This window comes from Elgaria multicarinata, chromosome 3, assembly GCF_023053635.1.
Source record: "Elgaria multicarinata webbii isolate HBS135686 ecotype San Diego chromosome 3, rElgMul1.1.pri, whole genome shotgun sequence".
Classification (NCBI taxonomy): Eukaryota; Metazoa; Chordata; class Lepidosauria; order Squamata; family Anguidae; genus Elgaria; species Elgaria multicarinata.
In genome coordinates this window covers 13,198,530-13,225,511 of record NC_086173.1, presented here as the reverse complement: position 1 = coordinate 13,225,511, position 26,982 = coordinate 13,198,530, and the positions used below count along the sequence as shown (strand labels likewise).

At 45.6% G+C, this 26,982-nt stretch overlaps 1 protein-coding gene across 1 annotated transcript in view; it reads right to left on the bottom strand.

Annotated features, from left to right (window-relative positions):
* PDE4A (phosphodiesterase 4A) overlaps positions 1–26,982 on the bottom strand; it is a 490,724-nt gene that overhangs the window by 434,634 nt on the left and 29,108 nt on the right. The window contains exon 2 of the mRNA XM_063119318.1: positions 11,958–12,190. Within this exon, the coding sequence (XP_062975388.1) occupies positions 11,958–12,190 (233 nt within the window). The remainder of the gene's footprint in view (positions 1–11,957; positions 12,191–26,982) is intronic.

Here is a 26,982-nt window from a genome sequence, read left to right as displayed (position 1 = left end):
GCATGGGTCTGTCTTTCAAAACAGTCTGGAAACTTCTGCTGGTGCAGCCGCCAGGACGCCGGTGAATGCCAAGTGTTCTGATCATGTTACATCTATTCAGTGCCAGTTTAATTGGCTGCCTATTCATTTCCAGGGTCAAGTTAAAGTGCTAATTTTGACTTTTAAAGTCCTAACCGTTTTAGGCCCAAGTCAATTTAAAAACTGCCCGCACCTATATGAACCTGCTTGGGCCTTGATCTAAGCACTGCTTTTTCACCTTCATTAAAAGATCAGGTTGGCAGGTACCATGGGCAGGGTCTTTTCAGCACTGGCCCTGCAACTCTAGAATTCACTCAGTTTGGCAGAATGCATGTGCCTAGTAGGCCTTAGAGAAACGTTCTTATTCTGTTCTGACTTTTGAGTAAAGATTTTACTGGCCCAATAGTTCAGCTCTTGGTGTTTTAAATTTAAATTAAAAAATTTCAAACATTTTTTGATATACTTTACTGTTTCTGTAATATATTAATGTATTTATTTTTATACTGGCTTTTATATAGTAGCTTATGTGTTTCTTATGTAAGCTGCTTAGAGATCTTATGATATCAAGCGGGAGATAAGTAGGCTAAATAAAATAAAAAATAAATGTGTTGTCTTTTTTGTTATAAGCCCCCTTCTGAGGGATATTAATGCATTGCATAAATAAATAACTGTAAATGGACATTTGTTGTATCCATATTTTGCATTTTTAGAGTGCACTTTAAATCATCACAGGTGTCTGCCAAAACATACGATGTGTGAAGAGGCCCTAAGTTGGTGATCATAAAGTAACATGCAGCCCAAGCATATGAATGTTTGCTCAGAAGTAAATCCCACTGTTTTCCATGAGACTTACTTCCAGGGAAGTGGACACAAGATTGTAGCATTATCTCCTGGGAGTAAGCCTAAATGAGCTCACTGAGGCTTACTTTGGGTAGACGTGTATAGGACTGCACAGTTACAGAAGCTAATGCCCGAAATATGTTGTGCTGGTGTTAAAAAGACGACTCCCATCCCAGATTAGTCTAAAAAGCGGGCTGCGGATTAATACTAATCTCCTTAGGGCACATCATGTTGCTTCGACTAATAGGACTCCTGGGGACTAAAGAACTATTTATGTAAAAAAAATAAAAATAAGGACCTGCTAAAAATAAGCATGCTTTTAGCTAATACCCCTTCTCCAGCACACCAGGGAGTGCTAATGATGGCATATGCTTTGCGCTTTAATTGCATGGAATAAAGATGCAAGATCTGTTGCACTGCAGCTGGTCCCATTGTTCATAACCACCAACTTGTGATGCCTCCCAGCGGTCAAGGAATAACTAACGTTCCAGTGGGCTGGAATCCCACCAGAACATTTACTGGCCAAAGCATAAGTACCAGATTTGGAAGAGGCGAAGGCAGAAACAAGTCCAGCAGAATGGTTTGGCTTGTCCCTGTAAAGTGTGCATACCTGCACAATATGTGTAATACACATACGTACATTGTGAGTGCAAATGCCTGTGGACTGTGCTGCCATTTAGCCAGTGGTAAGAGAAGGGCGGAGGTGTCTGGTACTTATGTTGGGGGGTACAGTTAGCTGAACTGCAGCTTGTCTGTGGATCACCTCGTCTGTGGATCACCTACAGGAGAATCAGCCAGCCCAAAGTATGGCGCAGAGTGGTAAAGCAGCAGTTTCTGCAGCTGAAACTCTCCCCACGGCCTGAGTTCGATCCCAGTGGAAGCTGGTTTCAGGCAGCCGGCTCGGGTCAACTCAGCCTTCCATCCTCCCGAGGTCGGTAAAATGAGTACCCAGTTAGCTGGGGGGAAGGGAATAACGGCCGGGGAAGGCAACAGCAAACCACCCCGCTATAAGGCCTGCCAAGAAAATGTCAGTGAAAGCTGGCGTCCCTCCAAGAGTCAGTAATGACTCAGTGCTTGCAGGAGAGGTTCCTTTCCTTTCAAAGTATGGTCAGGCCTCCATACCGCTGTCAACGAACTGCCTGCCCTCTCACACTTTGTCCCCTCTGAAGCAGCACAGTGGTGCCATGGAAACCAACCCCCATTGCACATCAGTAAGGCAAGGAAACACTCCCTCCACCACAAGGAAAACGCACTTTGCACATGTTTAGGGTCAAGTCCTGAAGTCCATTTTAGGAAGACTTCTTCCCCTCATGGGGGAAGGAACAGCTGTACATGGGCAGAGGCCCTTGGCTCTAGGTGTCAACATTTCTGTAAACAAAAGGCGGCGATGCCTGAAGAAGGCCCATAACACAGAGGTGCTTTACATGGCTGGCTTCTCCAGTTAAAAAGACCTCTGACAGCAGGGCTGGAAAGTCCTCTGCCTGACACTATACCAATCAGAGGGGAAAGTACAGCTCAGATTAGGAGTGGAGAACCTCTTTCAGCCAGAAGGCCAAATTCAATTCCAAAGAAGCTCTCAGGGACCAGTGGTGGGCAGGACCAAAGACAAAAGCCCCCCCCCCCCAAAAAAACACCCCAAACACCTGCATATTCTAGCTTAAAGCTCTTACTGCCAGTAACTAAGCCTTAGATTTCAACCTTTTAAAATGGAGAAGGGAGAAACTGCATAAACGTCATGAAACCACCAAATGATCAGTGGTTGGGGAAGAGGGAAGAAGGCATGGTCTTTTGGTGGCCCTTAAGAGGGCCGGATCTGATCCCTGGGCCTGAGGTTCTGCACCCCTGGGTTAGACGGACCAATGGTCAGTATTGTTTACCTACGTTTATATGAACACCTGCACTAGAGTGCCACATTTAAAGATGCAGGGATGAAGGCTCCAGCTACCAGACATGGTGGGGGGTGGGGGGAGAGAAGGAGAGAGATGATCTACCTCAGACCAAGGATCAGCTTTGTTGAGAATCACCATGTGCATTTGGGTTAGATCAGTGTGGATGTCTGTCGGTTCTTGGACAGAAAATAACATTGACCTTGACAATAGAACCACTGATACAAATCTGCTACACAGATGAGGATTAATCATTGAATCAAGCTTCCCCTTCCTAGGCCCGGATGCAGCAGCTTCTTCTTCTTCTTCTTCTTCTTCTTCTTCTTCTTCTTCTTCTTATTATTATTATTATTATTATTATCATTATTATTATTATTATTATTCCCAGTAACCCGCATCACAAGGACTAGTCTTGAGGAAAACATCCCAGAGCTCAGGACCAACTTTACACCAGGCCAGCATGAGTGATTTTAGTGCCTGGGGTATAGAACAATCTATATGGCACCTTCCCTCCTCACTAAGTCACTGTACAAGAACACATCTATCCTCCCTTTGCCTTCACTTACCCCTCCCCTCCCTTATTTGTCTTTTTCCTCATGTGCCTGAGGAAAGGGTCCTGATGTCTATGATTAGGAGATTACCTTGTAGGGTGCCTTTGCTGCTGTTTTTGTCGTGTGCTTTACCAGGAGATTATGCCCCACAAGTCACAACTGTCTCCCACCTAAAGGCACCCAAAATCTGCCACCTTGGCTTGCCTCTTGCCTCAGATTTCACAACAAAGTTGGAGCACCTGTGTCTTTCTCAATGTTATTGACCTACAAACCCCATCACCACTGTGCATTGGCAATGACGGCTGGAGGTTATGGGTGTTGGATTCCGACAATGTCTGGAGGGCCACAGGTTGCCTATTCCAGTTTTCCAAACTTGGCTGGGGTGTGTGTGTGCGCACACAGGGAAGCATGCTGATGAAGACATCCTTCAATAAGTAGCTGAACCCAAGGATCCTATCACATCACATTAGTATTCCACAGTGGCTCCATTTGTCGCTCTTTCAATGCAGTGCTTCAAAAGGATAATAGGTGTGCATTTAGACTTATCACATATCCAGTGGATGGTTTTCCATCAGTGTCCTGTGAACAAAAACAGTTCAAGCTGAAATTCTAGGGATTTTTTTAGTGCAGGTTTCAGCGGAGGATTTTAGCATGCAACGTGGAGGAAAAAAGCTCATTTGGTTCAGCTCAGAGCCGGGATGGAGAAACAAAGAACAAACAAAAATGAATGGGGCTGGGCACTCCTTGAAGATGTTGAAATCCGAAAAAGGTGAGGGCCACCCTATAATATTGACAATAGATAGATATATAGATAGATAGATGCAATGCACTCAAAAGTTAGCGTAAGTTCATGTTTCAAATCCTGCCTTTCCCATAAGCTCACTACGTCATCTACAGTAAGACCATTCCTTCATCTACAGCCTGTGACATTGGGGGTGGGTGGGTTTACAAATAATATCTTATAGCAAGGGTAGGGAACCTCTTTCACTCCACGAGCCAAATTAATTTCCGGAGAAGCTCTTGCGGGGGCGCAAATTCCTGTGGAACGCATGGCTAAAGGCAAAACACAAAGTATTTTAAAGTAAAATGTGGCCAAAATACAAAATATTTCAAAGTAAAATGTCCTTGCTAAATATCATCGTTAATATATTTTGTGTTTGCAAAGACAACATGTTTACCATCATCACGCCAATTTCTCGGAAGAATACAGAAATATTCAACGGATCCACAGATATTAGGAGAAAATGGCAGTGTTCCTTAGAAGTTCATAGATGAAAGCAAACTGCAAACTTTCGTAGAGTGGACTCACTCACTCACTGTTCTTCATACCGTATAAACTTTGTATTAAACATGATTCATCAGAGTCAACCTAAATGTGAACAGCCAACGCATGAATTGTTATTCAAGGGTAACATTTGAGGTTCTTTAAACTTATCGTGAACATTTCAGCCTTGGTACGGAGTTCAGAGCTCCCCCAAAGGCAGGGCAAACAAGAGGATCTACTGAGAGATCATCGCTCAGGATTATACTGGCCCCTCTGGCATGTGGTAGCTTGAGAGGAAGAGAAGTTAAGGAGATGAAGGAGGTTTTAAAGGGAGTTTCTGCCAGAAGGAAATGTATCTCCCTGATCTGAATAAGCCACTTAATACACATGGTGTGCCTAGGACGTTCAGTGCCAGATTTAATCACAAATCCCTCTGGATTAACCATAACGGCCTGGTGTGTGTTGTAATGTACACAGAGATGGAGGGAGAAGAGATAAATATTCCCTTCAACCACCTCCCTTTGGAGTAAAAGAGATCACACACACAGTTCTTGATGTCTGATTGCAGGGGGGGGCGTTGCTGAGTTATCCAGAAAAAACCGTATCTAGTCTACACGGCATATCAGAGAGCAAGAACTGCCATCGTTCCAGCTACATATGTTCTTTCTCAAAACGGCAACTTACTCTTCTAAAGAGAACTGCAGCCTTTCTACATGAGGCTTTTATTATGCACTCATGATTTCTCACTCATGGTAGTTTGAGGGTCCTTTACACAATGTCAGCATCCTCCAGAGCCCCTCCCATGCTTTGCAACCATTATTATGGGATTTTCCTAATGAGGAAAGTCTGGTATTTTTCTGAATGGCATATAAAAGCCTAGTGTATTTGCGTAATTCCACTACACCACAGCACCATCTAGTGGTTGTGTAATGGAACATATAGAAAGGCAGAGAAAGAAAAACCCTGGGGAAAAAGATGTGTACAGGAGCCAATTTTAATCCCGCAATGAATCCAGAAGCAGAATTCTCAATAAGGCGCAGGCTAAATGCCTCATGTAAAAAAGCCCATTCTCTTGTGAACTGCACAAGCAACTCAATACGGTACTCTCACTCTGTTCATTTGGATTAAGGTTAGGCTGACATTACCAGTGATTGGAGGGGGGGGGCAATTCTTGAAATTAAACATTTTGGTACCTAGGAGTGGCCTGAGACCAGAAGTCTCTGGATCCAGAGGCAGAGTCTGGGGTGAGGAGCTGAGTGCATAGCTCAGCCATTTTTGATGGGTCCAGGGGTAGAACTTACTCAGCTGTTTCTGGTAGATCTAGAGCAGTGGTTCTCAACCTTCCTAATGCCGCGACCCTTTAATACAGTTCCTCATGTTGTGGTGACCCCCAACCACAAAATTATTTTCGTTCTTCTCTACACGATCCATTGTCATGGGATGGTTTGCTAATGAAAATAATACATAACAATAGCTTTAATACAAAAGATGATACATGACTTAGTTCAGTCAATACAGTTTCCTAAGACCATCAGAAATATGTGTTTTCCAATGGTCTTAGGCGACCCCTGTGAAAGGGTCGTTTGACCCCCAAAGGGGTCCCGACCCACAGGTTGAGAACCACTGATCTAGAGGCAGAGTCCAGTGCAAAAACACTTTATCCCTTTAAAAAGAAATAAATTAACAATAATGACCTTGCCACTTAAGAATATAGAAAGCTTCCTTATGGGGGCGGGGTCAGACCATTGGTCTATCTAAGCCCAGTATTGTCGGCTCTCCAGGGTGTCAGGCAAGAATTTTCCCAGGACTACCGAGAGACACTGGGGATTGAACATGGGACCTTTTGAATGCAGAGCAGGGGCTCTACCACTGAGCTATGGCTGCTCCTCACATGCGTTTCTGTCAACTGACTTGAAAGAAACAAAACCTCAGCCGGTTATTTGGCAACTTTGCCAACATGTCTCTCTCAGATCCAGGAAACTTTTGGATATTTAGTTCTAATTTGCACTAAGCAAGGCCTTCAGAAAGCCTGTGAAGAGAAGTGGGCACAATCGCTTAAATGCCAGGGCAAAACACTTTAAAACTTAAATAAACAGTTAATTAGAAAGAAAGAGGCATACTACTCTTTAAACAGAAAACAAAAGCGTAAAACCAAACATGCTACAGCCTGGTGGGTAAACATAATATGGGGTACAATTTTTACCATCACTACAAACCCGCAGGAGTCAACTTTCAATCCAAAATTCAAAACCCAACCTCCCTTCTCTAACAGTAGTCAGCATGACAGTAAGTGACCTAATTCCAGAGCAATAGCCATGTTAGTGCGGTACAGTCAAACCAATGAAGAGTCTGGTGACACCTTAAAGATGGACAGATTTATTGTGACAGAAGCTTTCATAGACTGTACTTCACTTCATTATGAGATGTATGGAATGCTATCCTCAGTTAGCAGATATACAGACGTATATATCAGCCCTGTGATATACAGTTTTTCCTCTAAATTCTGAGTTTCACAGCACTTTGAATAAAATGACATGATCAGCACTGATTGTATAAAAATATACATATTTTGGGGGTCCCTTCTACCATGGGAATAAGGAGGTCAACGTTTTCAGATTTCCATTAAATGTTATAAATGGGCAGGCTCCAGACCAAGAGTCCTTCGTTTGACTCGTGCGGACTTGATATCAAATGCAATCTCTTCTCATATTGAACTGAAGTAAGAGATGTCGCATTTACCAAAAGATTATAAGCTAACAACCTGGTCAACATCATTTTCTCTTCTGAGATCTGGATAATGTAATGGTTTGCAACTCGTAAACATCTGAGAAAGGTTGCCGGACTAGTTACAGCATTACTTTTTAGATCAGTGGTTCTCATATCTACCTACGAGGAGCAATCTTTCCTCTTACACATCTGCATCTCCCACACAACCAGGATGCACTACAGAAGCCTCCAGAGCATATTCTGTTCATGTGGGGTGGAGAGCGGGCCAGCCGGGCCTCACCGTTGCCTCATGGGGAGCGCAGCCTAACCTATGGGCGTGATGCCATACAAACACACATACAAACATACAAACATCACAGATGACATTTTGGGCCTTCAAAAAGGGAATGGCTCCATTGTGTTGATGCATGTGGAGGAGGGCTATCCCCCACAGCAACAGGCAGGGCGGCTGGTGCCCATTGAGGCTGGGAGGGTGGAGGACAGGCCAGATAATCAATATTTTAGTGGGCTTGCCAGGAGAAGATCATGCATGGCATTGGGGGATCTCCACTACAAGTTGGTGGGAGAATGGTGGAGGGTTACGGCCCCACTTGCCCCCAATACAGAACTGTCTCTGGCAAAAGAAGAAACAGACTGTTCATCGCAAACATGAGGATTCACTCTTGCCACACATCTCAGAAGCCTGGTGAGATTTGGGGCAACTGCAAGGAGAAAGCACAAGCTAGGATCTGGCAGGGTTTAGAAAGATTCTTCCGCTAGAGCAGCAGACCAGCAGTGTGAGAGGAACAATGTGCCTGCTACGCTCTTCCCTGCCACAGCAGGCGGCTCCACGGAGCTCTGCTCCAGCTCAATGAATGTCTGGGCATTGCAGGGAATGCCTGGGCCTTTCAAGGAAGCTTGTCTGTCATTACTGACCTTCTCACCGAGGAACACGTAGTAAGCTTTTTAAGCGATTATGCCCTGGAATAGAGTGGAAAGGAAACCACTGCTTTAGAACAACAGCTGTTAGCATGCAACACTTTCCTTTTAGTTTTCAGCTTATAATCATCCCATTTCTCTTTTGATCCTGATGAATACATATGAGTGTTTCATACTAGAAACACCTACTAACTTTATAGCAATGGCTTACATTACTGGTTAAAAAAAGCTGGTGGGAGCTGGAAGCCTCAGGTTGCCATAACACAAATATTTGGAACCTGCACTTGCCTAGGAATCAGGGCCGGTGCCAGACTATTTTGCGCCCTAGGCAAGGCAAGCTCTGGGCGTGGGTGGAAAGGGGGGCTGCCTCACGGTGGGGTGTGTGAGGGGGGGTCACTTGCGCTGTCCCAAATCTTATTGGGGTGCAGCCCCACCCCTTATTCTGAGGAGCAGCCCGGGGGTGCCACTTCTTCCATGCCTCCCCGAGGGCCGCCCCTCCCGCCCAGCTCTGGAAGGGCAGCCCGTCTGAGCCTCCTTTAGGGTGAGCAGCAAGGCCGGGCACACCGCTTCTGCCCCTGACCGTGCAGCTGCTTCCGTACCTCTCCGCACCCTGCGAGGAGGGGCTGCGAACGAGCCCTGGGTGGCTGGCTAGGAGGAGTGGTCTCTGCCCTGCAGTCCCCGCTCAGTCTCCAGTGGCTGCAGCCCCCAACGGGGAAGGCGGCGCACCGGGACGGCAGCTGCTTCGCGGGGGCTGCCTGTCCCTGCGTCCTCCACGCCTGCCTCTCCAGTCCACAGATCCTTCGGCTGTCCCCCACGCTGCTTCTCTTCCATCTCCTCCGCACCATCTCCGAGGGTTTTGTAACAAGCAACCCCCCTCCACCGCAGACAGCAGAAACGAGCAGCGCTTCGACGGGGCCTCTGATTGCAGCTGCAGGAAAAGGCTAGCCACGTGGGGGTGCACGCAAGCCAAGCCCCGACCCCCCAAAACCTCTGACCCCAGGAGTGGGGAGAGGGGGCAGTTTGCGCCCCTCTGAGGTCTGCGCCCTAGGCGGCTGCCTAGTTGGCCTTAATAGTAGCGCTGGCCCTGCTAGGAATTAAACCCTGGCACAGAAGTAGCAGCTACGGTTTTATTTTTAAAAATGGGTAAAATAGGGATGATTAAACTAATCTAAATTTGACAGCGATGGGAAGAGATGCCAAGGTTGGAGAAATGTTGTGTCTGGGCAATGACCCTGTTATAGGTTACTTTTCTCCCCACCTAATTCTAGACAAGAGATCCAGGATCAGACAAGAATCAGGATTGAATAACAATCAAGGCAAATAACAATTGTAAAACACAAGGAAAACCACAGTGTGCAAAAAGAGTCTAGCAGTACCCCATGAATGTGTGGGAGATGGATGGTGACCAACACATATAAATGACCTTGGACTTGATCCAACACAAATCTCGTGTGATAGCTTCCAGGAGAAGTAATAAGAAGAACCCTAACTTAAAAACAGTTTATAGTTCCATAATCAATTAACAAATGAACATCCAACACAACTATCATTTCCTCTAACATTTCTTGCAGGGGTCACATCACAACCCATATAAAGAGGAGGAGGGAGCTCTCTAGGACCATAGCTAGCCAACTCAGTCTCGTGGAAAGAGAAGTAACACAAGAAGACACAACACTGCACTTTTCCCAGGTCGTTTCTCTAAGCCAGAGGCAGGCAAACCTCAGGCTTGAAGGATCAACTTCCTTTTTCACTCGAACCCCAAGATTCACTAGCCAGAGCCTGGTGCAAAAGACATATACCTAGAATTAAGCTCAGGAATTGGTTCTGAGTACAAGAACTGAATGGAGCTCACAGCTCTTCCACACACACAGGAAGTCCACGCCTGGTTACCCCAAGCTTTCTTAATTTCAGCAATATAATTTAGGGTGGAGAGGAAAATCATTTTGTTGCTGCCAGTGCCAGCTCCAGGTTTTAGAAGATTCAGAGACACCCTCCACGGGCCTCTCCCTCAGTGAATCTGCCTTCTCACCCCTAATGCCACCAATTATCCTTGCTCCTCCTTCTCCTCCTTCTCATCATTGCTTGCTTGAGAGTCAGTTAGGCAGGGAGCAAGTAGGCCGTGGCTTCTACTGCTCCTTCTCACCACCACCACCATTGTCTGCACCAGAGCAAAAGGTGGGTGAACCAGCAGGTTGCCATGGTGAAGAGGAGGTGGAGCAAGTCCAGGGGGCTCTTGTCACTGGGCCCCTGCTGGGGTGTGGGCCCTTGGCAGTTGCCCAGCCATGCCTACCCTTGACACGGGCCCTGGTTGATGCGATGGGAGTGAGAAACCTTTGCTAGTCTACTGCAAATCACCCAGAGACCTGCCTTTTGCCCACCCCCTGCTCTAAACCATCCTGTGAGCATCTTTGGCCCTGTTCAACGTGGACAGGCTTGCTGAGAAGGAGGAAGCAACCCCCACGACTTCTCCTTTGCAAACATGAGCAGCAGCTGATATTGGAAGTCAAGGGCCCCTGGGCTGCCTGTACTTTTCTGCTGTTCCTTCGCTGGAGTCAGGCACTGTTTACTGACATGCACAGGACCGTTGGCCAGGGTGATAAATTTGTTGCTTTAGTTAAGTCCAATATTTACCACCACAAACAGCGCAACTGTAAAGCAACCTTATCTTTTGACATTTCCCTCCTAAAGCACAGTTTAATTTCTCAACCACATGCACCCCTTCCAGCCATAGGCTTTCTCATAAATCATAGCTGACAATGGGAACACTGAGAATGTGGTAACACAGATTTTTACATATGAGTGAGACACCAGTGCAAAAAAATCACTTTTGCAACTCCTAGGCCAGATATCTGCCCTCCTATTACAATAGCCACTCCCATACTTGACCTTTCTTTCAGGTATCACAGAATAGTAGAGTTGGAAGGGGCCTCTAAGGCCATCGAGTCAAACCCCCTGCTCCTTGCAGGAATCCACCCTAAAGCATCCCTGACAGATGGTAGTCCAGCTGCCTCTTGAAGGCCTCTAGTGTGGGAGAGCCCACAACCTCCCTGGGTAATTGGTTCCATTGTTGTACTGCTCTAACAGTCAGGAGGTTTTTCCTGATGTCCAGCTGGCTTCCTGTAACTTGATCAAGAAGAGATCCTGGCCCTCCTTTGTGTGACAACCTTTCAAGTACTTGGAAACTGCTATAACGTCTTCTCTCAGTTTTCTCTTCTCAAGGCTAAACACCCCCAGCTCTTTCAGTATCTCCTCATAGAGCTGTTGTTATCAGAAGATACAACACAGCAAATAACCACCCCCATTTGTTACCATCTGATACGGCAGGGAGGTTGAACCTCTTTCGGCCCCAGGGCTCAGTTCTATTTTGGGGGAGCTCTTGGAGGGGTGAGGTGGGAGGGCACACTCCAACAGTGGGCGGGGCCAAAGGCAATGTGGGTGAGTCCAAACGTATTGTGGCTTAAAGCTCTTGCTGCCAATAACTATGCCTTAAGAGAAGCAGTTCACCCTTTAGAACGGAAGGAAAACTGTGCAAAAGCCAGGAAGCCACCAAACAATCTACAGTCAGGGGAAAGGGGAGGGGGTGTCCATCTGGAAAACCCCAGAGGGCAGAACTGGAACCCCATGCAGGCCAGATTCAGCCTCGGCTCCTGAAGTCCAACACCCCTGTCATAGAGGATGCCTCAATTCTCACTGTAACAATCCGCTTCCCCATCGTCCTGCTTGCTGCTGATCCGCAACGTGACTTTGCCTTACCTGTCTGGGTCAGCGTGGGTGATAGAAATGCGGGGAGGGATTCTCAGTGGCAGCGTGGTTGGCCTTTGGACGTTGTCTGGCTCCGGGGAGCGTGCTCTGTCAATGGGCTTCCACGGCGGGACCTGCAGGCTGGAAGAGAGGCGCCGCCGGCCCCGCCGCAGGTCAGCACCCAGCATGCTGGAGGAGTTGTAGGAGCGGCTACACCAGCCAGGGTCCAACGTGTCCTTGGGCTTCTGCAACAGAAATGGAGAAAATCAGATTATCCTACTCCGCAGGGACGTCAGAGGATTAGAGCTAGAGCAAGCCCAGGCTCAACTAGGTCTCTGCCCCAGGTGGGTCCTGCAAGCAGGTGAGGTGAAGTCGAGAATGGAAGGTATTGGGAGATTTGATTCCTGAGTGCAGTTCTGTTCATTCCTGATCCACCAAGTAGTAGAATAAATGGTAGAGCTATCAAACACTATTTAGGATGGTCATCAATGTATTATTCATTTATTTGTTTGACTTTCATCCAGCCCTTCTCCCAAGGAGCATAAGGCAGTGTACTTGGTTTCATGCACAGCCCAGCCTCCATTTTATCCTAATAATGCTGTGAGGTTGGTTAGCCTGAGAGAAAGTGAGTGGACCCAAGAGATTAGTGGCTGAGTGAGGATTTGAAACTGGGTCTACCCAATGCATTAATAGAAGTATAGCTTCCAAACTGCGTGAGGTACTGGTTCCCCTCTATTCGGCCCTGGTTAGGCCTCATCTAGAGTATTGCGTCCAGTTCTGGGCTCCACAATTCAAGAAGGACGCAGACAAGCTGGAGCGTGTTCAGAGGAGGGCAACTAGGATGATCAGGGGTCTAGAAGCAAAGCCCTATGAAGAGAGACTGAAACAACTGGGCATATTTAGCCTGGAGAAGAGACGATTGAGGGGAGACATGAGAGCACTCTTCAAATACTTGAAAGGTTGTCACACAGAGGAGGGGCAGGATCTCTTCTCGATCCTCCCAGAGTGCAGGACACGGAATAACGGGCTCAAGTTAAAGGAAGCCAGATTCCGGCTGGACATCAGGAAAAGCTTCCTGACTGTTAGAGCAGTACAACAATGGAACCAGTTCCCTAGGGAGGTTGTGGGCTCTCCCACACTAGAGGCATTCAAGAGACAGCTGGACAACCACCTGTCAGAGATGCTTTAGGGTGGATTCCTGCATTGAGCAGGGGGTTTGACTCGATGGCCTCGTAGGCCCCTTCCAACACTACTATTCTATGATTCTATGAATGGTAGACTACTATTCCACACCATCTCTCTGTGCCAATCAAGAGTACAGAGGACATGCTCTAGTAGAAAATTCTCCTATGCAAGACCCACTTATTTCAATGATACTCATATAATAAAACTACCAGGACCTAATAACAATAAAATAAAATGTCCCACCGTATGCCGTCAAATGTCTGACAGTAGAGGACAGTCTTCACGTGGAGATGAAAAGATGTTGGCACCAGACAGATCTCATTGGGGGAAGCATGCCACGCTGAGGAGGCCCTCTTCCCTGTTGCCATCCTCTGAACTTCCCTTGAAAAAAAGGGCCTTAGACATTGATCCTAGCATAGTTAACTGTTTTTAATATGTTTTTAAACTGTTTTAAGTTCTTGGATGTTCAAGATGGTGCGTTATGTATGATTTATCGTGCTATGAACTGCCCAGAGAGCTTTGGCTATTTGGCGGTATTGAAATCTAATGAAGGAATGACAGGGAAATCTGAAAAGCCCCCCAGAAGCCACTCATTCCAAAGTGAATAGAAGCGCAAAAGCACGCACTCACCTTGCCCTGGCCTCCACCTTCGTGTCTCCAAATGGAGAAAAGCAAAGTGCCTCAGCTTCACATTCTGCTCAAGGTTACCCTAAACCCTTCGCCCACTCATCCACCCTGCTAATCTGACGTAGGGAAAAGGTTACAGTCCCATAAAACATATCAGAAAGAAAGCCTTGAGGCTGGAAACAAGTTTTCATATTTCCCCAGACATAGAGGCATCTCTAAGTCTTATAGAGGCATCTCTAGGTCTTATCAACAAGTGGCTTGCAGCTGGCTGGAGACATTTTCAGCTGACAAGAAGTTACATACCCTGGACAGAGTTGTCACAACATGGGGCATTGATTTAAGTAGAATAGTTTCATTTATGGAAAATGTAGACAATATGCAATCAATCAAAGATGAGAGGAGGGACTCTTGTATAACGCGTGGAGGGGCTTGGAAAGTTATTAATGTATGCTGATGTGGATGATGGGTAGGGAGTCTTTGCCATCGGTTTGTACGAAGTGAGGGCTTTCTCCTATGCACATAGTTAATAAAGAGTCTCTGTGTCTAGACCCGTTGTGAAGTCGCTCCTTCCCTATAAGGTTAAGGGAATTTCCCTAACAGGAAGGAAAGAAAAAACAAATTCCAATAAAATTAAATTAAAAAATGAATGCTACCACAAGTTGTTGGGATTGGCCAGCAATTTGAATGGCTTTAAAAAAGGGGAGGTAGACAAATTAATGGACGGTAAGCATATATCAATGGCTATTACTTATCAGCACTATATACTACCTCCAGTATCAGAGTCAGTATGCCTATGAACACCAGTTGCTGGGGAATATGGGGTGGGGGGCTAGGGCACTGTTGCACTCATGTCCTACATAGAATCATAGAATAGTACAGTTGGAAGGGGCATATAAGGCCACTGAGTCCAACCCCCTGCTCAATGCAAGAATCCACTCTAAAGCATCCCTGACAGATGGTTGTCCAGCTGCTTCTTGAAGGCCTCTAGTGTGGGAGAGCCCACAACCTCACTAGGGAACTGGGTCCATTGTCGTACTGCTCTAACAGTCAGGAAGTTTTTCCTGATGTCCAGACAGAATCTGGCTTCCTGTAACTTGAGCCTGTTATTCCGTGTCCTGCCCTCTGGGAGGATCGAGAAGAGATCCTGGCCCTCCTCTGTGTGACAACCTTTTAAGTATTTGAAGAGTGCTATCATGTCTCCCCTCAATCTTTCTCTTCTCCAGGCTAAACATGCCCAGTTCTTTCAGTCTCTCTTCAAAGGGCTTTGTTTCCATGAAGGCTTCCAACAAGCAACAGGCTAGCCACTGTGTGAACAGAATGCTGGACCAGATGCACCCTTGCTATTTATTTATTTATTTATTTATTTATTTATTCATTATTTACAAGATTTATATACTGCTCCCCACTGAAAATTTTGGAGCGGTGTACAAGATAAAATTAAAATAAAAGCAGAATAAAACACTTAAAACAGATTCTAAACGAAGCAAATACAGTGACTCATGGTTGGACATTAAGGAAAGGTTTCCTGGAATAATGTTGTTTTCGTGCGGTGCTGAAAGGAGTACAAAGTTGGTGCCTGCCTGACCTCCAGAGGCAGGGAATTCCACAGGAGGAGAGCCACCACGCTGAAGGCTTTTCTCCTGGTGGACTCCAGTTTTATTTATTTATTTATTTATTTATTTATTACATTTCTATACCTCCCAATAGCCGGAGCTCTCTGGGCGGTTCACAGTTGGAGGATGGATCTATGTGGAACCACCAGGAGAAGGCCCTCGGATGACCCCACTGACCGGGCAGGTTGGTAAGGGAGAAGGCCCTCTCTCAGGTATCCTGGTCCCAAGTTGTTTAGAACTTTGTACACAAGCACCAGAACCTTAAAACTGGCCCGGCAGCAAATAGGCAGCCAGTGCAGTTCCCGCAGCAAAGGAGTTACATGCTGGAAAGGGGCAGCTCCCGACAACAGCCGAGCTGCAGCATTCTGCACTAGCTCCAGCTTCTGGAGCAGCTTCAAGGGTAGCCCCACATAGAGTGCGTTGCAGTAATCCAATCTTGAGGTTACCAACGCCTGTACCACAGTGGCCAAGCTATCCCTGTCCAGGAGAGGCCGTAGTTGGCGAACCAACCGAAGATGGTAAAAGGCACTCCGAGCCGTGGCGGCTACTTGAGCCTCCAGCAACAGAGATGGGTCTAACAGCACCCCCAAACTACGAACCTGATCTTTCATAGGCAGTGCAACCCCATCCAGAACAGGCTCTTATTTTCTTAAAGCCCCCTACTCCCCCCTCCCCATCACATGCTAGGATTCTGACTCAGTTCAGGACCCTTGTACCTACTCTACAATGAAGCAGAAGAAAAGACATACAGTAGCTGCTAGATCCAGCAACATTCAGACCAAAACATTTGTTGAACAGTGTGCCTTCCATTCCAATTTGGAACCTCTAGGTCTTGTCAGATGATTAAAGGGCCCAACATTTCCAGCCTGAATAATACCCAAAAGGAAAAGGAACGTTTGAATGTGGTTTGTGGGGAAAAAGAAAGCTCTGTTTGTTCCATCTCTGTGGCTGGAAACGTCTGGAATGCCTGAGCAAACATCAAACTCCTACTTGTGACACTGGAGAAGGAAGCATGTCTTTGTATTTAACCTTAACCTTTACACAGGTTGACTCCCTTTCTGGCTTCAGAATGTGTTTTGTTCCCCCCCCCCCCCCGGTTCCACCCATTGTTTTTCATTGCATACAGAGGCCAGAGGCCGAAGGAGCCTGAGGGACTGTCTATGATCAAAGGAAAGAGCCTGTCCCCATTCCTAAGGCAGCTACGTGCCCTCCAGTTGTACCTCTTTAACTGCTCAAATAGGTGGCGTATGCATGTGCTCATTACGCATAGATGCTTCACGACGATACAGGTCCCAAATGTGGGGATTCTGAGGACAGGAGGCAGGGATGCAACCTGCCAGCCATCACTGAGCTCTGGTCACAACTGGGAATTGCAGAGAACTCCCCCCAGATGTGCAAAAACAGCATAACACAGGAGTAGGAGCTCTGGTGCCCTCCAGATGATTTGCACTACAAGTCCCATCTGCCCCAGCCAACATGGCCAGTGATAAGGGATTATGGGAGCTGTCGTCTCAGACACATGAAGGGCACCAAGCTGCCTCCCCTGGTCAAAGGGTAAATGCTTAACAAGTCAGAGCAGGATGTCATGCCTGCTCTGGTGCTTCTTATTTATTTATTTATTTATTTATTTAGAATATTTGGTGAGTCTCGCTACCTTACTGTTAACAATGAAGAAAAACTAAAAAGGAGACTTGTCTCCCTGCCACAGCTTAGCTTTGCTTTGCCCAACCTGTGCCTCGCTCTTTGGCACGTTCTCATTCACTTCAGCAGGGTTTACCCAGAAGAACAGGGTAATATGGGCTATAATATGGGCTGTATAATTTGGGCTGTATAATATGGGCTGATGGGCTATTCCCTATGTCCGCTAGGGCCATTCTCTTTTGGAATAAGAAATCACTCTTGTAAAAAGGAGAGGAACTTCCAGTTTCCCTTTCTTTTCTTCTCTCCCCTGGCTTGATGGAGAACACCAGAAAAAAATGACAAGCACTTTGCTCATATGATAATTCCATAGATGCATCTGCAGTGCTCCTGCTGTCTTCATTCTGCCAGTGCATTATCATTATCATCATTATTATTATTATTTGGGAGGCGCGCACACTTGTCACACAAAAGGACCCTACTGATGCCACAAACAACACAGCACCCTCTTGGAAAGGCTACTGCCCTTCACCCTCGGGCCCCTGGGACACAACTCTCTTCTTTAAGAGAATGCCACACCCAAGATCATAGAAGTATAAACTTCTTTCAGCTCTGGGGCATGGTGATTATGGTCATAGGTTTCATTCTTGATCACTGTGCATGAACGCCGAGCTAGAGACGACACTGGAGATCTATGATTGGCTCTCCCATGTAAGTACAGGAGATGACACAACCTGACCATTTCATCTAGTTTGGCCCCAAGGGGTCAGGGCCATTGACAAAAGACCCTTACTGTCTGCTGTAGGGGTACCTGCTTGCCTCCACTTATGCCCTGCTGATATAGTTCAAATAAAGCAAATATTACAAGTACACCATGAGTCTCATCCAAAGGAAACTAAACCTGGTCGCATGGCCCCTGGAACTTCCCATACAGAGCTTAGCTTGGGGCAAGGTCCTGGATCTCCCACCAATCAGTTTCACTAGAACCCGGGGTCATCCCATGAAACTGATTGGTGGGAGATCCAGGACAAATAAAAGGAAGTACTTCTTCACAAAGCGCATAAATTATGGAACTCACTACCACAAGATGTAGTGATGGACACCAATCTGGATGGCTTTAAAAGGGAGTTGGATAAGTTCCTGGAGGCAAAGGCTATCAATGGCTACTAGCCCTGATGGTTGTGTGCTATCCCCAGTATTCGAGGCAATAAGCCTGTGTGCACCAGTTGCTGGGGAACATGGGTGGGAGGCTGCTGTTGCACCGTGCCCTGCTTGTTCATCCCTGGCTGATGGCTGGTTGGCCACTGGTTGGCCACCCTTGGTCTGATCCAGCAGGACACTTCTTATGTTCTTAAGGTTAGGGGACTAGGAGAGGAAAGTTTAACATAGGTCCATTCCATGCTATTTATTATTTATTTAAAACATTTGTGTCCTGCCCTATATCACAAGGATCTCAGGGCAGCGTACTCTCAATCCAAACTTAAAGAGGTGGTGGGTCTCATGTTAGAGAGCTGTGTTAAGTAAGCTTCATTCTGATGGACTGTAGAGTGCCCCCCACCTTACACATGAACAGCCATGACAAAAGTAACACTTTGTTGCATTTCTGAAAACACTCATTAGATCAAACGCTGAATAACTTAATTTGGCTTTTGAAACTGTTATTGTTTAAAGATGGTTTTTAATGTGTGTGTGTGTGTGTGTGTGTGTGTGTGTGTGTGTGTTTATTATTTCTGTATTTATTTATCATTTTTGTTTTGGTTAGTTAGAATTGTTGGAAACTGCTCTGGTTGATTCCAGAAAAATGGTAAAGATATGTGCCATGACACAGGCTTTGAACAACAGGCCCGGCCGCGGACATTCCCTGATCAAGCCAAGCACCACCGCTTGATATGCCTGAGGCGAGGGGCAAACACCACCTTTCTCCAAACTATGTGGAGAAACGGGTTAAATGGAGAAGGATTTCAATAATAAAATGCGCTGTGAATTATATGTGCTGAGGGGAATTATTGTCAGAGTGGGTGTTAAATGAATAAACTTCAGATGATAAATGCCAAACAGACACGTGGGATTTTTGTGGTAATTAAAACAAAGTAATTAAAATTTATTTTTAAAAGTTCACAAGCTTTGTTTCAAATTAAAACATTTCAAAACCTTTTTGAAACCTTTCATCCAATCCTTTCACTCATTCACATACACGCTTTACTTTCTCTCACACAATCACTCTTGAGCTTTATCACTATTGTTTATTATACACAAACTGTCTATCTGCACCCCACCCTCACAAAACACAACTCTCTATACTGAACCCCAAACTCTTCAGAACCCAAGTACTCTACGCACAGAGAGCTAACATACAGAGCTAACCCAGAGAGAGCTCAAGCACTAAAAGCTATCTAAGAGTGCCTAAAAGTCTCCCTCAATCCCCTCAGTCATTCCCTTATATATCACCCCCCCCTCCTCAGACATTCTAACTCCACCCACTCAGGTCGTCATTCTAATCACCACAGACTTACCAATTAGGGAACTGACTTGTGGAGTGTAACGCCACAATATGTAACAAATAAAGAAATGAAATTTAAAACAGACTTTTCATAACATGTGAATCGGATCTCACTCAGTTCTGAGCGCCATAATGAAAAACAGGGGGCATCTGTCAAATGTTCTAAAACTCAAAGCCAAGCATAAGTGGGATTACCAGTTTAGTGTGTCCTATAGTCCCTATGCAGCTACTACCATCCTAATGCCTTCATGTGGCTTTCTCTCTTGTTTACCAGGCAAGCAGGTGTGCAAGTATGATCATGTCATCAGCAGGCATGCCAACGTCTTTGGCCTGGTTGGTAGACATTCTCTGGCTCAGCTGCTTAGGGCCCAACGCCCTTCCCTTTGACAGTGACATCACCCCCCCCTTCAAAGCAACTTGGCGAGAGAGGAGCTGTTTGCCCACCAACACAAACGCACCCAGCTGAAAATGGTCCCCAATCTTTTTGGGTCAGTGGGTATATTTGGAATTCCGAGTATCGTGAGCGCTCAGGGAAAAAATGGCTGACACTGAGGGCATGTCGATCTGTGAAATGTCTACCATGGTGGGCGTAGTTGATTACAAAACACTCATTTCTCAGAAGGCAAATGGTGAGATTAAAAGGAAAGTAACTTGCCCAAGAACCTAAATACAAAGCAGAGCTGGGGTGTGAGTGCCCAAATACACTTTTGAACCCAAATAAAGATGGTGCAGGAGGGCAGCACTTTGCTTTGCGGCATGCCAGCCTGCCAGTTAAGAGTAATTAATTAAACATCTTAATAAAACAAAAATCAGGATGGGCAAGGAGCTGGGTGAGCACCAAGGGAGGTATCCATAGACACCTTGGTGCCAATGGGCACGAACTTGGAGACCCCAGTGCTAGATTCTAGCAGCTAGAAGTTGCCCAGCTTTCTGGTGTGGAGAAAGGTGCCTGCCAGCTCACATGTATCTTGGGCATTGCCCAGGAAATGATGCTGCCAGGGTCAGCAGCTGCATGTAAGGAGGTGCCACTTTTGAGACAACTGCCTCTCACCCCTGCCCCTTCCAGGTTCAGCACGGTCGTGGGTCTCCTGGAGATGACCTCCTCCCTCCAAGTGTCTCTGGAGTTGGATCTTCTCTAATCAAGCCATGTGCTCCAGGAAATTAGTTCCAAACAATAAACTGTGCTAAACAGTAAAGTGAAACTGTTAAATTCATTAAATGTCCTCCGTACTGTACCATTTTAATTGGCCAATTAAAACTGATCAATGCAAGACAGCTAATCCACTATAAAAGCTGTGTGTAATTGGCAGGCATGCTGATCTGGATTCTGGCTGAGTTCCTAATGGAACCGGCTACTATTGTATAACAATAATAATAAAAAAACCACCCAGCCCCACTCCAAAACGAGAAACATTTTTTATTTTCAGTATACTTTGTCACTGGTCTTCAGCTGGTGAGCTAGATGTGGTTTATGCCCTAATCTAAGGGCATAGAACCACATCTAGCATTTCCCCCCATTATTTCTTTCAAAGGAGAAAGGTGGGATAAGGGAGGGAGGGTAGGAGAATGAGAGAAGAAGGCAGACAAAAAGAAAGTGAATTGTGGGTCCCATGCTGAGAAGTATAATTGAAGGTCAGCCCCGAGTCTGAAAATGTTGGAAATAGTATTCTCAGTTCTGTTGTTTGAAGGCCTCGTCCTACAGCCTCATAACAATGGTTCATTGAATTTGGCTGCTACTGTTCTCATTTTACAGGTGGGAAACCGAGGCTAAGGAACATAGGAAGCTGCCTTATACTGATCCCTCTAGCCCAGCACCGGAAACACTGACCGGCAGCCATGGCTTTCCAGGGTTTCAGGCAGGAATCTTTCCAGCCCTACCTAGAGATGCCGGGAACAGAACCTGGGGCCTTCTGCGTGTAAAGCAGATACTCTGCCACTGAGCCACAGCCCATCCTTGAGAGAGTGTGGCTTGCTCAAACCCATCAAGTGTCTCCATGGTGGAAAAAGACTCCTGGGCTCAGGGGGCCACTATGTTCTCCCCATGATTTGGTGGGGCTGCAAGTGAAGGTGTTGCCTCCCGCGTGCTCGCTGTTTCCACTTTCAATTAGCTTATAAGTTGTTTGATATGACATTTGTATCAGTGACATCAGAACCAGAAAATTCAACAACAAACCCACAGGTGATTAGTGGATTAAACTATGGGTTGTTTAACTGTAAACAACCCACAGCGGCAGGTTTGGACATCACATCAAACGACCCAAGAATTGTATTGTTGATAAAAGTAGATTCAAAACAGAAGTGGTGCACATGCAGGAGTCCGCACGCTCATTCCCTTGGTCTTGGCTGCAACAACCCATGGGTTATTATTATGGGTGAACTGGAAGATGCTGTCCTTGGGCTGCGAAAAAGAAATTAAACTATAGTATAGATGGCCTTGTCATGATTTTTTTTAAAAAAACTGCTTGACATTCAGTTGGTAAGAGTTGTCTGAATAGTTATCTTTGTAATTAAGGGGAACATACAATGGAAATATTAATATTTTTGTTCAGATGCTTTGGCTATTGGAGGAATTTTTTTATCATTGAATGAACAGGAAGATTTTGACTTGGCAACATCTTACTCAGAGCTCAACAAAAAGATTTCCCCCCAAGGACTTAGAACCTCATTACACATTGACTTGGAAAAAGACTTTGTGCAGTTGAAATGAAAATCTACCAGTAACCTGTAGTATATTGTTATGCACACTTCTAATATATAAACATTGAGAGTAGAACTGTCACTTGAGGCACAGGTGAACTCAGTGGCAAAGAGCTTAGGCTGATATACCAACTGCACCCTTTTCTGGAAAGAGATAGCCTAGCTACAGTTACCCATGCTCTGAGAACCTCTTGTTTGGATTACTGCAATGCGTTATACGTGGGGCTGCCTTTGAAAACGGTCCGGGAACTTCAGCTGGTACAAAACAGGGCAGCACGGTTACTAACAGGGACTGGCCGACGAGACCACATCACGCCAGTCCTTTTCCAGCTTCATTGGCTGCAAGTCCAGGTCCAGGCCCGATTCAAAGTGCTGGTATTAACATTTAAAGCCCTAAACGGCTTGGGGCCAGGCTATCTGAAGGAACGCCTCCTCCCGTATGTACCTGCCCAGACCCTAAGGTCATCCTCAGGGGTCCTTCTCCACAAGCCCCTGCCAAAGGAAGTGAGGCAGGTGGCTACCAGGAGGAGGGCCTTCTCTGCTGTGGCACCCTGGCTGTGGAATGAGCTCCCTAAGGAGGTTTGCTTGGCACCTACATTATATGCTTTTAGACTCCAGGTGAAGACCTTTTTATTCTCCCAGCATTTTAACAGTCTATAAATAAATTTTAACTTGTTTTAAATTTGTAATTTTGCATTGCTGCTGTTTTTATCTGGTTGAGCTTTTATATTGTATTTTATATTATGGTTTTATACTTTGAATGTTTTTAATTTTTGTGAACCGCCCAGAGGGCTCCGGCTATTGGGCGGTATAGAAATGTAATTAATAAAATAAAAATAAAATAAATATATTGGGGTTTGTGTTTGTTGTATCTTACATTTATACGACAGATAGTATGGTGTAGTGGTTAGAGCGTTGGCATAAGACTGGTGGGATCCAGGTTCCATTCCCTACTCTGCCAGAAAGCTCACTAGTTTGTGACCTTGGCCTAACCACCGTCTTTCAGCCGTCTCTCAAGGTTGTTGTGAGGATAAAATAGCTGAGCTCCTGGAAGGACAGGTTACAAATACAGCAAGTAAATAAAAGCCACATGTTATTTTCCCTTATGAATGTTGTTATGTGAAATACTGCGCCCCACGCAACCCTTGATTAAAATTTCATAGGTTAACTGAGGGCCAAGGCTTGGGGACCGGACTCATGCTGCCACAAGACCACACCAACTTCTGTTTGTCCCTCAATGGCCCTGCCTCTCGTCACAGGCATTGTTTTTACTAACTTGTCATAAGGTGGCAGCTGCTCCCTGGAGTCCTCCCACACAACCCACACAGACACAGAACACCCTTTGTATAGGGCAAAGCCAGCAAGGCTTATGACTAATCACAAATCTTGGGGTTGACATGACAACATCTGTCATTGCCTCTTGTCGGAGCCTGGATTGCTCAGCGAGTTGTTATGGCCAATGGCCAAGCAGAAGGACCAAGTTTTCATTGACTTCAAAGTAGCCATAGCAGCTTGGAATTACAAGGTCTCTCCCCAATGAGACAGCTGCTATGTATTGAGTCAGACTGTTAGTCCAAATAGCTCAGTATGGTCTACATTAGCTTTCCCTAACCTGGTGTCCTCTGGATGTGTTTGACTGCAACTCCTGTCATGGCCATTGGCAATGCCGGCTGGAAATGCTGGCTGGGGCACTTTCAGAGGACACTTGGTTGGGGGAAAGCTGGTCTACACCAACTGCCATGGACTAGAACCTTGAACTCTCATCCTCCAAGGATTCTGACCCTTTGTCCTTAGAAGAAGAGGCTCCAGAGTTAATGGTGGAGAGAGAAGGTTTGGCTATGGGAAAGTATCCTGAGGTTCCCTGGGAACAGTCATGACAAAGGAATATTTGGAGCTTTCCATGGTGCTGATCTATCCCTATTCCTGAAACCTGACTTTGCTGCCTGTTCCTGAAACCTGACCGAGGACGACGACGATGATGACGACAATGCAATCCCTAGGTGAATCCTGTAATCCAAGCATCACCAGCACCTAAGCCACATGAAACCCTCATCACATCAGAGGCAGAACAGAACAATGCCCAGCAGAGGTTCTCCAAAGTTTCATACGGGTGTCTTTCCCAGGCCTACTCAGAAATGTCAGCGATTGAATTGGAGGCCTTTTGAATGTTAAGCATGTATTCTACCACTGTGCTACAGCCCTTTCTCAAAATGGTACAGCCTCCCCCCCCCCCCCCGGCTTCCATAGGTTTCTGGGATACAGCAAAGATGCCAACCCTGAATGTTTGGGGATTACAGCTGAAATCCTAGGCACAGTTACATGAAAGCGGGTCCAGTTGATCTCAGTTGCACTTACTTCTGAGCAAACATGCACAGGATTGAGTTGTAAGGTTGCAATCCTGAGCATCCTTACCAGGAGCTGCATTCCACTAAACTCAATGGGACATACATAGAATCATAGAATAGCAGAGTTGGAAGGGGCCTACAAGGCCATCGAGTACAACCCTCCCGCTCAATGCAGGAATCCACCCTACAGCATCCCTGACAGATGGTTGTCCAGCTGCCTCTTGAATGCCTATAGTGTGGGAGTAAATGTCCCACTAAGTATGATTAAGCTGTTTGTTGCATTCATTTCACTCAATTTGAGACTTCCCTCTAATGTTCGCCGCCGCCCTTTTTTGAAATTGAGCAAGGATCAATAGAGGTGGTGCCACAGTATGAAAATATATAATCAGTAGAAATCTCATTCTCATCCACAAAGCCACCCACAAACATTAAACATACGTCATAATGTAGACTTGCCATCAATATTCCCATTACACACCAAGAATAAATGCCCATAAAGCCATTGTTTAAAAAATCCAATAATTACACTTCACCAAACACACCTGCAATGAATGTTTTGCTTGTTCTCTTATCAATCCAGATTGATCCCTCTTTGCATCTGCAGTAAAATATTCAACCCTGCCTTTGAGCAATGCGCTGCCAGTGTTGGGCAAATACAGGAACAAGTTAATCTTGCAAATAAATAACTGAGAGTGTTTTGGGGGAGGATTTGGTGCAGCACCTCTGCTCAGTGGGCAACTGCAGCCCCCATTATGGTTGTCAGAACCTTAACAGCTCCTTCTATTTTCATAGTAGAAATCACACTGATTTGTAAAACTGCATGGTTTGCCTAGGAATTCCTGGGAAGGACCATGACTTCTGTCTATATCTCCCATAAACCCTCAAGGGTTCCGCACAGGAGCTAGACATTTTAAAGGGGCTAGTGATTGTCTCGACTGCTGCCTGATGTGTGGGGTGCATCCCAAAGGTGCTAGGATCTGGAAAGTACCGCTCTTCCTTAGGCCTCTGTAGTGGCCATGTGGGTGCATGACTGAGGCGGCCCAAAGCTTAATCTGGGGTGCAGAGGACCCGTTCCTTATCTGAGGTAATCACACATCAATGTGTTCTGTGTAAAAATGACTGTTTTGAATTGGAGAAAGTTGTTGTTGATCTTCACAGGGACAATCTCCCAATCTCAGACTATTAGGTCCTGTTTCAGTTACCTGACTGAGCTCTCTTTTGAACTTTCGCACAAATGGGAGTAAACCGCCTTGCCCATGAAAGGAGTATTAGCAGCCACCCTACAGTTAATACCTTCCAGGTCCATGATAGGCTTTTCCAGGGGTGACGTGATTACTGCCTCTTTTAAAGAAGCTGGCATCACTCCCTCTCTCAAGGAAGAGTTGACAACCTCCTGACCCCTACCTATTAGATGTAATAATCCATGATGGGCAATTGTCAAGCACACAGGTGATCAAGCATACTTGGCCAAGCACCTTGTCCACATCCGCAGGCCTCAACAACTGAAACTCATCCACTACAGATAGATGGTTCTCTAGACACCTCTACTCATAGAACTGCATTAACTCTGGTGTCTGTAAAGACAGGGGGTCTCTACTGTCAATAAAGATCTTCTCCTGTATGGAATGATCTCGTCTCCTAAGTCATTCCCCCTGGAGGGACCCCAAGAGGCTCCATGGCCAGAGTTACTCCTTCCCTGGTTTAAATAAAAGGCATGTGATGAGATGAAATTAAAGATGCTTACAAGTTTCTCCCTAGATTTGGGGTTCTGACTTAGGGGCCCACCATTCTTCTGTTGTCATTGCTGTTTTATCTCTGGACTTCGTTCAGGTTGCTGAGAATGCTTATTTTGCCATTTTTTTCTTCTCCTTTCTTCTTATACATTAGCAATGATCACAAGTGCATATGCACATATATTAAACCACATCACAAACACGGAATTTTGTTGCGATTGTGCGATCGCATCAACTTTCCCTTTTGTGCAGCATTTTAATCAATACACATATTCACATCAATTTTAATCGTTTTAATTTTGTCTTATTTTGATATTTTTTTTATAACTGGATGTTTTTATTTTATTGTTTTTGGCTTTTTATGATTGCAATCCACCCTGAGGGCACTGGCCAGTAGAACAAAATATATAAATTTAATAAATAAATACATCAGTAACCTGTATGGGAGTACTGGAGAAGCACAAACTGAAAAACTACAGCAAAATCTACATGTAACAACTTCAAAATTAATTTGAGACATTATCAAAGTTAAACAGGAAGGCCGGTGGAATTGAATGCACCCTAGAGCAATAAGAAAACAGAATAGGACAGATCTGCTAATTTCCAGCTGAAACAACATATTGTGTGTGCATATATATATATATATATATATATATATATATATATATATACACGCATGTGCACATGGATAAGGATTGA